Source organism: Caenorhabditis elegans, chromosome I (assembly GCF_000002985.6).
Source record: "Caenorhabditis elegans chromosome I".
NCBI lineage: Eukaryota > Metazoa > Nematoda > Chromadorea > Rhabditida > Rhabditidae > Caenorhabditis > Caenorhabditis elegans.
In genome coordinates, this window is record NC_003279.8 from 1,175,825 (window position 1) to 1,191,402 (window position 15,578).

The 15,578-nt window shown below is 33.9% G+C and overlaps 1 protein-coding gene and 1 non-coding gene across 2 annotated transcripts; one reads left to right on the forward strand and one right to left on the reverse strand.

Annotated features, from left to right (window-relative positions):
• Window positions 1–648: 648 nt before the first annotated feature.
• Window positions 649–15,005, forward strand: smg-2 (Regulator of nonsense transcripts 1). The gene is made up of 9 exons (NM_058428.6): window positions 649–797; window positions 2,054–2,595; window positions 3,179–3,567; window positions 4,423–5,363; window positions 6,595–6,679; window positions 7,048–7,355; window positions 9,027–9,311; window positions 11,466–11,679; window positions 13,244–15,005. The coding sequence occupies exons 1-9, from the start codon at window positions 651–653 to the stop codon at window positions 13,540–13,542; spliced, it is 3,210 nt and encodes a 1,069-aa protein (NP_490829.1). The 5' UTR covers window positions 649–650; the 3' UTR covers window positions 13,543–15,005.
• Y48G8AL.20 lies at window positions 14,146–15,006 on the reverse strand. The gene has a single exon (NR_131344.1). It is a non-coding gene; the product is annotated as an Unclassified non-coding RNA Y48G8AL.20 (non-coding RNA).
• Window positions 15,007–15,578: the final 572 nt, after the last annotated feature.

Here is a 15,578-nt window from a genome sequence, read left to right on the forward strand (position 1 = left end):
GAAAAATAATAATCGAGAAAACATAAACTCCGTGCGGCACACTTGCAAAAACCGTGCGCCCACCTTGCAATGAGGTGTTTTTATCATATTTTTTCATTTTTCGACCGTTTTTCGCAATTTTTTCTAACAAAACCTCATTTTTTGTATGAAAATGTTGAAAAAATATGCATTTTCATGGTTAAATTGTTAAAAATCACACAATTTTCGCTTAAAATCATCTAAAATGATGAAATATTGCTCATTTTAAAAGTTGGGGGGATTTTTCAGTTTGTTTTTCAAATTTGAGCTCAAATTTTAGGCATTTTTACCTTTTTCCGATAAAAAGTGAGCGGAAATTGAAAATTTTCAATTTTAATTGTTGAAATTTCCAAAAATGCACCCGCTTTGTGATTAAATTAACACAGTTCTCATTTTCGAAGGTTTTCCGCCAATTTTCGGCAAAAATGTTGAATTTTTACATGAAAAATCTGCAAAAATAAGTGTAAAAGTGGTAAAAAATTACGAAATATTGCTCATTGTTAGATTTTGCAATTTGAAAAATGCTTTTTTGTACTTTTTTCACCTATTTTACTCGAATACCGACAAATTTCTCATGAATGCTATCGATTTCTCATTCCAAAACCCCTCAAAAACGCACTTTTCTTCCAGTAATGGACGATTCGGACGACGAATATTCGAGAAGCCACGGGGAAACCCTCACATTTGTGGATCCCGAGGACGATGGAGTCTCTATTGGGAACACGCAGGACTCTCAGTTCGCCTATGAGCAGTTTAGTGTGCCTACGCAGAGTTCTCAGGTAGAAAATTGCCGCATTTGTGTCAAAAAATCGAAGGAAAATTCTGGATTTTGCTGAAAAATCAAGTTTTTCACATGATTTTTCAGAGAAATTTGTATTCAAAATCCTTTGAATTGATAGACTTTACACACTGAAAAAAACGATGAAAATCATGAAAAAAAAACCACTCGAAAATGGACAAAACCGATGGAATTTGTGATTTTTATTTTCAATTTTTGTTCGAAAATGAGTATAATCCCGTCAATTTGCAATTTTCAGATGCTTTTTTGCCCACTTTGCCCAATCAATTTTTCGTGCAAATTTCAAGAAAAATCGATCCAAAAGCTCGAAAAAATTAGATTTTTGTGCAAAAATTGCAAAATTTTTTGAATTTGGCCATTTTCGATTAGTTTTTCTTGTAATTTTCAAGAAAACAAACCGTCCAATTTTTTTTGGAGATGTTTTGTGATATAAATTATCTTTTCCAACAATATCAACGATTTTCTAGAAGCTCAACGTTAAAAAAGGTTAGAAAATTAGATTATACTATTACGGGAACACAAAATTCTGAGAATGCGTATTGCACAACATATTTGACGCGCAAAATATCTCGTAGCGAAAACTACAGTAATTCTTTAAATGACTACTGTAGGTCGATTTACGGGCTCGATTTTCATTTTTCCTTCGCCAAAATCGAGATTCCGTAAATCGACACTACAGTAGTCATTTAAAGAATTACTGTAGTTTTCGCTACGAGATATTTTGCGCGTCAAATATGTTGTGTAATACGCATTCTTAGAATTTTGTGTTCCCGTAATAGTATAATCTAATTTTCTAACCTTTCTTAACGTTGAGCTTGCTCTGGAAAAGATAATTTATATCACCAAAAACTTGTTTTAAAAAGAATTTTTCTCATTCCTTACTGTCAGGAATCTTGGAAATTGTGATTTTTTTTTCCAATATTTTTGTTTATCGCAATTTTCAGATGATTTTTGAGCACTTTGCCCACAATTTTTCGTGCTAATTTCAAGAAAATCGACCCAAAAGCGTACAAAAAATTCCAAGAAAATTCCAAAGCAATTTTAAAAATTCGACTCTCAAAAAAAAACACCTATTCCAGGCGACAGATCTTAATTTTAAATAAATTTTTATTCAAAATCCTCTGAAAGTGGAAATTTCAGTGGAAAAAAACCAAGAAAATCATAGAAAAGTCCCTTAAAATCAATTTTTTTTGTCAATTTTTCAAAATTCTCAACAAAAAAAAACCCATATTCCAGGCGACAGATCTGCTGCCAGGAGGAACCGATGGAACCACCAACGATTTGCCATTTCACGACGTGGAAGACGACGAGTCGGACAGTGAAAAATCACTGACAGAAGAGCAGCAGCAGCAGAAGCTGCCGGAGCACGCGTGTCGCTATTGTGGAATCTCTGATCCTCTGTGTGTCGCCAAATGCACAGTCTGCAGGAAATGGTTCTGTAATTCCAATGATGGAACGTCGGGCGGGCATATTGTTCATCATATGGTTCGGAGTCAGCATAAGGAAGCCTACACGCATAAGGATTCACCGTGTGGTGACACTCAATTGGAATGCTATCGTTGTGGTTCGAAAAACGTGTTTAATCTCGGCTTCATCCCCGGAAAAAAGGATCAAGTCGTCGTGATAATCTGTAGAACACCGTGCGCCAGTATTGCATTCCAGAATGATGATAATTGGTCGCCCGAGGACTGGAAATCTGTAATCGCTGAAAAACAGCTGCTATCGTGGATTGTTAATGTGCCCAGCGAGGAGCAGGTGGCCAGAGCTAGGAAAATCACGTTAGTGGAGGAAAATCGATTTTTGAGAAAAATTTTAAAATAATAATTAAAGGAATTTCCAACCAAAAATGCAATTTCCGAGCGATCGAATTTTAACAATTTTTAACTAAATCTCGCCGTCCATCGACTTTAAAATACCTAAATCGAGTTGAAAACGCAAGATAATTAAATTGTATACTCAAAATTTGACGGTGGTTACAAAAAAAAAATAGTTTCCAGCCGCTTTACAAGTCGGTCAAATTTCAAATTTTAACTAATTTTAGGCCATTTTTTGAACCGTCATAACTTGTTTTTTGAGAAGTTTCACTATGAAATTCGGTGTTTTCTGAGTTGAATAAAGCAATTTTAAAAAATTCGACTACACCACCTTTAATATTTCTATAGCTTCGATTTTTTTGTTGATAAAAAATCTATTCCCAGTTTCCAAAAGAAATTGAAAATTGAATTTTTTTTCGAATTTTCGTGCAAAAAATTCTCAATTTCTACCGGCATTGGTGCAAAAAGCCGGAAAAACACAAGTGGTATAGTACTTTTAAATAGCTATATATATATATATATATATATGAAAAACTAAATTTTCCAGTGCTACCCAAGCAGTCCGAATGGAAGAGCTCTGGCGTGATCACCCAGAAGCAACCGTTGACGATTTAAATAAACCGGGACTCGATCGAGAACCGGATCATGTTCAATTAAGATATGTGGATGCTCATCACTATTCGAAAGTGTTCCGTCCATTAGTTGCAATTGAAGCAGAATATGATCGAAGAGTTAAAGAATCAGCATCACAAGCAGTCGGAACTGTTAGATGGGAACAAGGACTTCGTCAATCGGTTCTCGCGTTCTTTCATCTTCCACAATTTGCTGATGGTGTCATGAAGCTTGCGAAAGGCGATGAACTTCGATTGAAACATTCTCAGACGGTTGATGGATCGGAATGGACCAAGATTGGAAGTGTTTTCAAGATTCCTGATAGTAAGGGATGGGAAAAATAAAAATAAAAATTTTGAGTAGTTTTTCTTGGAATTTTCAAGAAATAACTGTCCAAAATTTTTTTTTTGGAGATTTTTCCTGATATAAATTGTATTTTCCAGTAATTTCAACGATTTTCCAGAAGCTGAAAAGGTTAGATATTTAGTTTATACTATTACGGGAACACAAAATTCTGAAAATGCGTATTACACAACATATTTGACGCGCAAAATATCTCGTAGCGAAAACTACAGTAATTCTTTAAATGACTACTGTAGGTCGATTTACGACGCGCTTGATTTTCATTTTCACACGAACGAAAAAGTGAAAATCGAGCCCGTAAATCGACGCTACAGTAGTCATTTAAAGAATTACTGTAGTTTTCGCTACGAGATATTTTGCGCGTCAAATATGTTGTGTAATACGCATTTTCAGAATTTTGTGTTCCCGTAATAGTATAAACTAAATTTCTAACCTTTTGAGCTTCTGGAAAATCGTTGAAATTATGGGAAAGTACAATTTACATCACCAAAAATCTGCAAAAAAAAAAATTTCGGTCGGTTTTTTCTTGAAAATTACAAGAAAAACTACTCGAAAATGACCAAAATCAATTTTTTTTTGAGCTTTTTTAACTTTAAATTCTTCGGAAAAATTTTTTTTCCCGCTTTTGGATCGATTTTTCTTGAAATTAGCACGAAAAATTGGGCAAAGAGCTCAAAAATCATCTGAAAATTGCAAATTTACAACAAAAAAATCACAAATTCCATCGTTTCTGGCCATTTTCGAGTGGTTTTTCTGTGAATTTCAAGAAAAATTGCACAAAAAGCTCCAAAAAATTTCACGTTTACAAATTTGCAGACCACGGCGACGAGGTAGGCATCGAAATCCGCGGAGCTGTCGACAAATCAGTGATGGAGAGTCGGATTATGTTCACCGTCGACGTCGTCTGGAACGCCACCACCTTCGAGCGACAGTACAAGGCTCTTGCGGCGCTGCTCAACGACTCCAAAGCAATATCTCCATATCTCTACCAGAAGCTTCTGGGTCATCCAGCCGAGGAAATGATGCTCAAGTTTGATCTACCGCGTCGGCTATCTGTCGCTGGACTCCCCGAGCTTAATAGCTCCCAGATGCAGGCAGTGAAGCAGGTGCTCACCCGACCTTTAAGCTTGATTCAAGGACCTCCGGGAACTGGAAAAACCGTAGTTTCGGCGACAATCGTCTATCATTTGGTGCAGAAAACCGAGGGAAACGTGCTCGTGTGCTCGCCGAGCAACATCGCCGTCGATCACTTGGCCGAGAAGATTCACAAGACGGGATTGAAGGTTGTGAGGCTTTGTGCGAGATCTCGAGAGCACAGTGAGACTACAGTACCCTACTTGACGCTTCAACATCAGCTAAAAGTGATGGGCGGTGCGGAGCTTCAGAAGCTGATTCAGTTGAAAGATGAAGCCGGGGAGCTCGAGTTTAAGGATGATTTGAGATATATGCAATTGAAAAGAGTCAAAGAGCATGAGCTTCTCGCCGCCGCTGACGTCATCTGTTGTACGTGCTCATCGGCGGCTGATGCGAGATTGTCGAAGATCCGTACGAGAACTGTGCTCATTGATGAGAGCACACAGGCGACAGAGCCCGAGATTTTGGTCTCTATTATGAGAGGAGTCAGGCAATTGGTTTTAGTTGGAGATCACTGTCAACTGGGACCGGTTGTTATATGTAAAAAGGCGGCGATTGCCGGATTGAGCCAATCTTTGTTCGAGAGACTTGTGCTTCTCGGTATTCGACCGTTCCGGCTTCAGGTTGGGTCATTTTCGGGAAAAAACTACTGAAATTCGGCATTTTAAATTGAACTTACTGAAAATTATCACTGAACCTTTAAAAAATCGATTTTCTACAACTCGGACTCTAATTTTTGAAAAATTTTGTTTGAATTTTATGAAGGTTCAGATATTTTCAGAAAGTTTACAAGTTTTCTACGAGATTAAAAAAATCGAACCAAAATTTACTTTGTAATTAAAGGTGGAGTAGCGCCAGTGGGGAAACTGCTTTAAAACATGCCTATAAGGTCACAATGACCGAATATCATGATAAAAAAATTTAAAATGTTTTTCTAAATTTTATATGATTTTTTAAAAATTGAAAAAATCTCAGTTTTTGCCTAATTCCAATTTGAATTACCGCCAATTGGATTTGTTCGATCGAGCGCGCTTGCATTATCTTCATTAATTAATTTTTTTTGTTGTTATTTTCCACCGATTTTTAATGTTTTCAGTGTATTTTTGCTTGAATTTTAGAGAAAAAGTAAAAAAAAAAGCAAATTTTCGATTAAAAAGCATGCTTACAGGCGTAAATCAGTGAGATTAGTTAATTCAGGTTCGAAATCGTTTAAAAGCGTTACTTTTTCATTTTTTACACCTGCGATCGCGTTTTTTAATCGAAAATTTGCATTTATTTTGACTTTTTCTCTAAAATTCAAGCAAAAATACACCGAATACATTGAAAATCGGTGGAAAATAACAAAAAATAAAATAAATAAATTTAAAAACGTGCAAGCGCGCTCCATCGAACAAATCCAATTGGCGGTAATTCAAATAGGAATTAGGCAAAAACTGAGATTTTTTCAATTTTCAAAAAATCAAAAATTTAGAAAACTTTTAAAAATTTTTTTATCATGATATTCGGTCATTATGGCCCCATAGGCACGTTTTAAAGCAATTTCCCCACAGGGTGTAGTCCGCCTTTAAGTGACATTTTCAAGAAAACCGCTGCATATGCTATAAAATCCAATTTCGTGAAATTTTGAGATTTAAAAAATGCAAAAAAAATCGGTTTTTTCTCGAATTTTTGACAAAGTTTGGCTACAAAATGTAGCTGTTTTTCAGTTTTTTAAATGAAAATGTTGGTATTTTTAATTTTTTTTCTAATCAAAAAACTTTTCTAAAATATTGGAAAGATCAGTTTTTCCAGAAATTTTTCCGAGGATTTCAGTAGAAAATTCCATGAAATTCTAATTTTAAACCCATTTTTCAGGTGCAATACCGTATGCATCCAGTGCTCTCAGAGTTCCCGAGCAACGTGTTTTACGATGGAAGTCTCCAGAATGGTGTCACTGAAAGTAGGCAATTTTTTATATAATTTGAATTTTTTAAAGGAAAGAAAATTACCTGAAAACTTGAAATTTCGACTTTTCCGCTTAAAAATTCCCAGAAAAATCCACCAATTTCTTTTTTTTTTCTGACGAAAAATTGTCAAGAAAAATAGAGACACGTCCCAAGATCATAAAATTATGGATTTTTCACCAGAAAATTCCAGAGAAAAAAGCATAAAATCCAATATTTACAGTTTTTCCTGACAAAATCCTGAAAAAAAACCAATTTCCCGCAGAAAGCTAGCTAAAAACTCCAAAGATTTGCTGGAAAATTCGAGAAAAAAGCTCAAATTTTACTAAAAAAAAAAACCCTTTTAATTCAATTATTTTTGCAGACGATCGCCATATGACAGGAGTCGATTGGCATTGGCCTAAACCAAATAAGCCGGCCTTCTTCTGGCATTGCAGTGGATCCGAAGAGCTTTCAGCATCTGGAACCTCATTTCTCAATAGAACAGAAGCCGCGAATGTGGAGAAACTTGTGTCGAAATTGATAAAAGCAGGCGTTCAACCACATCAAATCGGTGTTATTACTCCGTATGAGGGACAACGTAGTTTTATAGTCAATTATATGCATACACAAGGAACTCTCAACTCGAAACTCTATGAAAATGTCGAAATTGCTAGTGTTGACGCTTTTCAGGTGAGAAAAGCGGCTGAAAATTGATTGGAGCTCGAAATTTGTGCAGAAAAATGGAGAAAAAAAGTAATATTATAAAAATAAAGTAAAAAATTCGAAATTTCGAGTTTTTTCAACCATTTAAAAATGCCAAAAAACTTCGAAAGGAATTCAACAAAATTCATTAAAAAAAATAGATTTTTAAGCACATTTTCCGGTTTTTTTTCCTTTTTTTAGAGAAAAAATGGAAATTTTCGTGAAAAAATTTAATTAAATCCGTTAAAAAATATCAAGTTTTCAACTATAAAGAGCAGAAATTTTGCTTCAAAGTTTAAAATTCTCGGAAACCTTGAAAATGTAAAATTTGTCCAGTTATTTTTCATGAAAAAACAGAAATTTTGTCTCGAATTTCAATTTCCGGAGCGCAAATCGGTTCAAAAATTCTTCGAAACCCAAAAAAAAAAAAAATCAAAAGTTTGTCTAAAATAGCTGCTCACTATTTTTATCCATTCATTCAAAAATTTGTTTTTAATGGAAATTAGCTATTTTCCAACAAAAAGTGTTGAAAAAAAACACACACATTTTCTAATTCAGAAATACCTTAAAGGATGACTAACGGTTTTTTTAAGCTAAATTCTCGAATTTTGCCCATTTTTCTGTGTCACATCTGTCCAAAGTTGACTTTTTTTTGGAATTATCATTCTTTATTGTAGATACAAAAAAACGACTGGAAATTTTTATTTGAAAAAATTCGAAAAAAATTCCCCTGATTTCATATTTTAGCTTGAAATCGGTTGTGCCCGCATCCCTTTTTTCAAATGCGCGCGCATAAAAAGTTCTCATTGGAGCGCGCTTGCTCCGTGTCGATTTACGAGAGCTATCCATTTTTTTCAGCGTGTTTCCTTTTTTTTTCTGACATTTTTTTATGTGTCAATTTAACATTCTTTCGGAAATCTAAAAGAAGTCCCTGAAACATGAAAATATTAAATTTCGGGAATTTGAGCAAATGAAATGTTAAATTGACACAGAAAAAAATTTCAGAACAAAAAAAGGAAACACGCTGAAAAAATGGATAGCTCCCGTAAATCGACACGAAGCAAGCGCGCTCCAATGAGAATCTTTTGCTGGGCGCGCATTTAAAAAAAGTGATGCGGGCACCAGCGATTTCAAGATGAAATATAAAATCAGAGAAATTTTTTGGAATTTTTCACATAGATATTCGGAATTAGGGGAAAATTTGGAGTATATTAAAAATATTTCCCAGATTTCGCATACTCCATCTCTAATTTTCGACCTGAAATTTGAACATAACAATTTAATTGCAGTTTATGATGAAAATTATCACTAATTCGATTTTTGAGGAATTTTTTAGAAAAAATTGAATTTTCACGGGGTTTTGGCCTTCCTCATTGATTTTTTCGCGCTCCAATGACAATCGCCCCCCGGACAACGCGTGGGAAAGTGTCGTGTACTCCACACGGACAAATACATTTAGTTTTACAACTAAAATCGAGCCGCGACGCGACACGCAACGCGCCGTAAATCTACCCCAGATATGGCCGAGCCAAAATGGCCTAGTTCGGCAAACCCTGCCTAGAAATTTCGGAATTTTATTTCAGAGCTCAAAGATCTCGAAAAAATGCAAAATTTTTCAATTTTTTTTTTTGAAAAATTCTCAATAATTCGATTTTCCAGGGTCGCGAAAAAGACTATATCATCGTAACGTGTGTTCGATCGAACGATATTCTCGGAATCGGATTTCTCAGTGATCCACGTCGTCTCAACGTTGCAATTACACGTGCCAAATACGGTTTGGTTCTAGTCGGAAATGCAAAGGTCTTGGCACGACATGATCTATGGCATGAGCTGATTAATCACTATAAATCGAAGGAAATGCTCTACGAGGGACCGATTAACGCGCTGAAACCGCTGAATTTGGCATTGCCAAAGGCGACGATTCGCACCAAGAATAATATAGCGGTGTGTATTACTGAAATTGCCCAAAAAATTGCAAATTTTGGATTAAAACACTCCAAAATTGTGTCTCTGAGAATAAAAAATTGGTAAAAAATCGATTCATGACGGATCCCCCGGAAAAATCGGCAAACCGTAGGAATAGAAACTTCCTGCAAATTGGCAAATTGTTCGGGATAGAAATTTGCGGCAAATTGCCGATTTGCCTCAAATTTGCGGGAAAAACGGCAATTGCCGGAATTGAAAATTTCCGGCAAATCGGCAAAAAGGGGAAGTAGAGTTTTGTGGGTATTTCGCTTAAATATACTGAAACTGGTCCAAAATCACCGAATTTTTGATAATGAGACTTCACAAAAAATTTCTAAACATTCTTTATGACCGTTCAAAATTTCAAAAAAAAGAGCCAAATTTTGGTAAAATCTGAAATTTCACACACTTTTCTTTGTCACAGCAGCTGGATTTTAGTTTTTCTAAAATTATCACCCTTTAATCCTTATTTTGGTAATTTATCTCGCGGAAATTCGTTGATTGAGACACATTTTGAGCCAATAGGCATCCAAAAATGATCAAAATTGGATGCCTGTCGGCTTAAAAGTTGTATCAATCAACGAATTTTCGCGAGTTTCGTAGATTTTTATCTCGAATTTCGTGTCTCCGGAAATAAATTTCTCCTATTTAGCTCCACCCAGTTCTTGGATTTCTGTTCAAAAAAATTTATGTCTCCAGCAAGGCCGGGCAAAAGTTTTTTTTTTGCAAAAATCAAGAAACAAGAATTCTTGCAAAAAAAAAACCAAGAAAAAACCAAGAAAAACCAAGAAAAATTTCTTGAAAACAGGAATATCTGCTTAGATAATAGATTTGCCAAAAAGTGAAAACGAATTATACTAAAGTGGCTAAATATTATGAAATTGACATTAATAGTCAATTTCGGGTTTTAAATCAAATAGACAAATACTCACTGATTTCAAAGAAGCTATTACGTAAAAATATATTGATTCGGAAATTGCACTGTTAAGGAGTAATTAGATTTTTACTACATTTCACGGATTTGGCAGGCATAGTTACAGAAATCACAAACTAAGCTATTTTCTGAAATAACAAAATTCCTAAAATGAAACATTCTGAAAAATTAGAGTAAGGTGAGCCAGTGAGAGATGAGACAATGAGTATTCGCAAATCAAACATCGGACATTTTTGGTACTATAATTGCACCTGGTTCAGTTTTTTGGGACAAATGGGAAATTTCTTGCAAAAAAACTTGATTTCATTGATGTTTCACTTTTTTAAAAAATAATAATCAAGAATTTTGTGATAATTTTTGTAAAAAAATGTGAGAGTTTTTTAATAATTTCCGAAAATTTGAAAATTTCCAGCAACATTTCTTCCAAAATTTCTTGCAAAATTTTGCAAGAATCAAGAAACGGGAATTCTTGCAAAAAATGCAAGAAATCAAGAAAATGCAAGAATCAAGAATCAAGAAATGGCCGGCCTTGGTCTCCAGGAGAGATATTCTGGTGGAAAACTCGTTTGAAAAATAGCCAAGAAGTTCAATTCTGGCAATTTGTGCCGATCTGCCGGAAATTTGAATTCCGGCAATTTGTGCCGATCTGCCGAAATTTTCAATTCCAGCAATTAGCCGATCTGCCGGAAATTTGAATTCCGGCAATTTGCCGATTTGCCGGATATTTTCAAATCCGGCAATTTGTGCCGATCTGCCGAAATTTTCAATTCCAGCAATTTGTGCCGATTTGCCGAAAACTTAAATTCCAGCAATTTTCCGATTTCTCGAAAATTTCTATTCCGGCAATTTGCCGATTTGCCGGATATTTTCAATTCCGGCAATTTGTGCCGATCTGCCGAAATTTTCAATTCCAGCAATTAGCCGATCTGCCGGAAATTTGATTTCCGGCAAGTTTCCGATTTGCCGGAAATTTCAATTCCGGCAATTTGTGCCGAATTGCCGAAAACTTAAATTCCAGCAATTTTCCGATTTCTCGAAAATTTCTATTCCGTCAATTTGTGCCGATTTGCCGGAAATCTCAATTCCGCCAATTTGCCGATTTTTCCGGGATCCGTCATAAATACTGTTAGCTTTGATGAAAAAATTCAACAAAAAAAAAACGTGATTTATAATTAAAATTATAAATTAATTAATTTCAGGGCAACGCAAATCGATTCGGAATCAAACGTATGCAATATACATTCAATGAATACAAATCCAATGATCCATCACAACCACGTCTTCCACCAACATATTCAAACTCACAGAATCTGTTGAGTATGAGCAAGTTGGCTCAGACTTTTAACAAGAATGTGCCCATCCCAGCACATATGATGGATCCGAATGTCTATGCGGCCGCTAGAAATCAGAAAGGTTAGAGAAATCGAAGAGAAAAACTGAGAAATTGGAATTTTTCTGAATTTCTCAACAAAAAATTCGAAATTTTAAGTTTAAAATTCAAAAATTTCAACACTTTTCGTGTTGAAATTTCACAATTTTCAATCATAATGGAGATATTTCGATTTTTTTCAGCGAAATATATTAAAATTTATCAGAAATTCGTTTATTTTGATTTGAAAAAAAACGGAAATTTCGTTTAAAAATCGATTGTTTGCCCAAAAAAAAACTTTAAACATCATTTTCCAGTTTTTCCGATATTTTTCCGGGAAAATTTTTTTTTTTAAATAAACGCTCCGTAAATCGACACAAATCAGCAAAAAATTTTATTTTTCAAATTTTCTGCGTAAAATTTAGTTTCAAAATTAACGAAAAATCCACTTTTTTTCTGTTAAAGGTGGTGTAGTCGAATTTTTTTGATTGCTTTATTAGACTCAAAATTGTCTGAAAACACCGAATTTCATAATGAAACTTTTTGAAAATTTCTCAAAAAAAAGTTATGGCGGCTCAAAAAATGGCCTAAAATTAGTTAAAATTTGAAATTTGACCCACTTGTCAAGCGGCTGGAAACTGCCTTTTTTGAAATCACAGTCAAATTTTGAGTATACAATGTCATTATTTTTCGTTTTCAACTTCATTTAGATATTTTTAAGTGGATGGACGGCAAGATTTTTTAATTATATTAACCAAATCTAGGGCTTCCATCTGGGCGCCGCAAACGCCGCGATTCAAATCTTTAAAGCGATGCGTGGAACCCAAAATTGTCGGACGGGGGCCAAGTTTGCACCCAATAGTGACATACCCTATCGCACTATTTGGCGCAAACTTTGCCCCCGTCCGACACTTTTTGGGTTCCACGCATCGCTTTAAAGATTTGAATCGCGGCGTTTGCGGCGCCCAGATGGAAACCCTAGATTTGGTTAATATAATTAAAAAATCTTGCCGTCCATCCACTTAAAAATATCTAAATGAAGTTAAAAACGCAAAATAATGACATTGTATACTCAAAATGTGACGGTGATTTCAAAAAAGTTAGTTTCCAGCCGCTTGACAAGTCGGTCAAATTTCTAATTTTAACTAATTTTAGGCAATTTTTTGAGCCGTCATAACTTTTTTTTTGAGAAATTTTCAAGAAGTTTCCTTATGAAATTCGGTGTTTTCAGACAATTTTGAGTCTAATAAAGCAATGAAAAAAATTCGACTACACCACCTTTAACGGAAAAAAAGTGGATTTTTCGTTAATTTTGAAACTAAATTTTACGCAGAAAATTTGAAAAATTAAATTATTTTCTGATTTGTGTCGATTTACAGAGCGTTTATTTTTAAAAAAATAATTTTTCCCGGAAAAATATGGGAAAAACTGGAAAATGATGTTAAAAGTTTATCAATCGATAAACGACAAATTTTAGATTTCTTGATTTTTTTTTTTTGAAAAAAAATCGATTTTTAACGAAATTTTTTTTTCTCCAAAAATTTTAAATTTTTAGGCTTTTTAGGCAAAATCTCGCAAAATTTCACCAATAAATTGACAATTTTGCAGACCGCCGCCGTGGTGACCAACGCCGTCCTCCTCCACAAGCTGAAGCAGCAATGGATTTATCGCAAGGAATGATGTCTCAACAATCTCAACAATATCCACCACAAGGAGCTTCTTCTCAATCACAATATCTTCTCGACGGAGCTTCATCACTATCCGGATGGTCTCAATCTCAGACCACGACCACCACCACGCGTCACCACCACCACCGTCAAAACCGCAACTCTCAGCAGCAAATGTCTCAGGATATGGACGATATTCAGCAGAAAATGGACGATTTGCTCTTTTCGCAGGATTGCTGAGAGCCCGGAGAGCAAGGGCTGGCTATTGGATATTTGTCGGGGCTTGGAAGAGGAGAAAATCGTTTTTCGGATCGATTTTTTTGGAGCACATTGGCTATCTGTTCCCCCTGTTTTCTTATTGATCTACCTATTTATCTTCGCTATATATATAATCGCTTTAAAAAAATCTTCCAAAAAATCACAAAAAAAAGGACATTTTCCCAAATATTCGCGCATAAATCTCTGAAAATTCACTATTTTTGCTTGATTTTCTCTCGAAAATCCGAAATTTTTAGAAAAATTCCCAAAAAAAAAAAAAAGAAGTTTTCCAACTATTTTCGTCAAAAAATTGAATTTTTCTATTATTCCATCAAAATTCATCATAAAATTTAATTCTTTAGCTGAAAAAATCACAATTTTTCCAATATCTCCCATCAAAATGTGAAAATTTTCCGAAAAAAGGGCTTGTTTTCGCTTGAAATGCAATTTTTTTAAAGAAAAAACAAAATCTTCCAAAAAATTCAAAAACGGGAAATACAGTTTTTTAGCTGAAAAAATCACAATTTTTCCAACATCTCCCTTCAAAATTTGAAAATTTTCCTTTTTTTTTCCCCAATATTCGTAGAAAAATCACTATTTTTGCTTGATTTTCTCTCGAAAATCCAAAATTTCAGAAAAATCGCAAAAACATGAGGTTTTCCAACTATAGTTTTCATCCAAAAATCAGAAAATCACCTTTTTCCATCATTATTCCATCAAAATTCGTTAAACATAATTTTTTGTCGCGAAAGTTAAGATTTTTCCCAAAATCCCTGAGAAAAATCCGAAGTTTTCGAAAAATCGCAAAAAACCAAGTTTTCTAACTATGTTCATCCACCAAAAATCAGAAAATTCAACAAAAAAAGAACAAAAATCGTAAAAAAAAAATTTTTTAGCGCGAAAATTGAGTTTTTCCCCCCAAAATCTCTGGAAAAAATCACTATTTTTGTTTGATTTTCACTCGAAAATTCATCGTTTTTCAAAAAATTCGAAAATCCTAAAAAATTCAGATTTTCCCAGTTTTTCGCGAACATAAATGCAAAATTCTCTGAAAAATCACATTTTCACCAAGTTTTGTCTCAAAAATATCGAAATTTACAAGTTTTTTTAACTAGAAAAATGTCTGAAAATGTCATTTTTAAACATTATTCCTCCCATTGTTAATTTATTTTTTCTTGTTAATCATTTTCCTAAAAATGTTCGGTTTTTTACCACTCATTCCCCCCGTTTTTATGTGTAAACTTTGGTGTTTTTTTTTTAAAATAATTTTACCCCCAATTTTCCAGAAAAAGTCTCAAAAATTGAGATTTTCATATAAAAATCCGGTTTTTCCCGCAAATTTGCCCCCTAAAAATGCAATTTTCCTGGTTTTTGCTTCTTTAAAATCATTATCCTGCTGTGTTTTTTGTCTTTTTCGTTTTTGTGGTATTAAATTTGAATTTCTGGTGTTATTTTTTATTGAATTTGATCTTTTTTTTGGTTAATTTTACCCTATTTTATCTCATTTTTCTCTAGGGTTTCGAATATTGATCTTAAATCAAAATCACCAATTTTTGGCGGATTTCTTGTTTTTTTTTGTTGAGAAATTGAATTTTATTTGAAATTTTCAGGCTTTTCTAATATAAAATTCCCGAAATTTTCAGAGAAAAACCTCAAAAAATTTACTAAACCTTTCGTAATTTTCAGAAAAAAAGTTCACAAAAAATTTTGAAAATTTTCTGGAAATTTCAGATTTATCTCAAAAATTCACAAAAAAATATGAATATGAAATAATTTCTTAAAAATTGGAAATAAATTACAATTTCGTTGAAAATTGCCATGATTTCAGTAAAATTTCAGGCTAATTCACAAAAAATTCGAATTCTGTAAATTTCAACCTAGAAATTCAAACAAAAAAAACTCAGAATAATTTCAGAAAATTCCAGATAATCTGAGAAATTGCCATGTAAAATTGCCGAAAATTGTAGAAAAAAATCGCAAAAAATTGGCAAAAATTTCGGAAAAATCTTTTAAAAAAA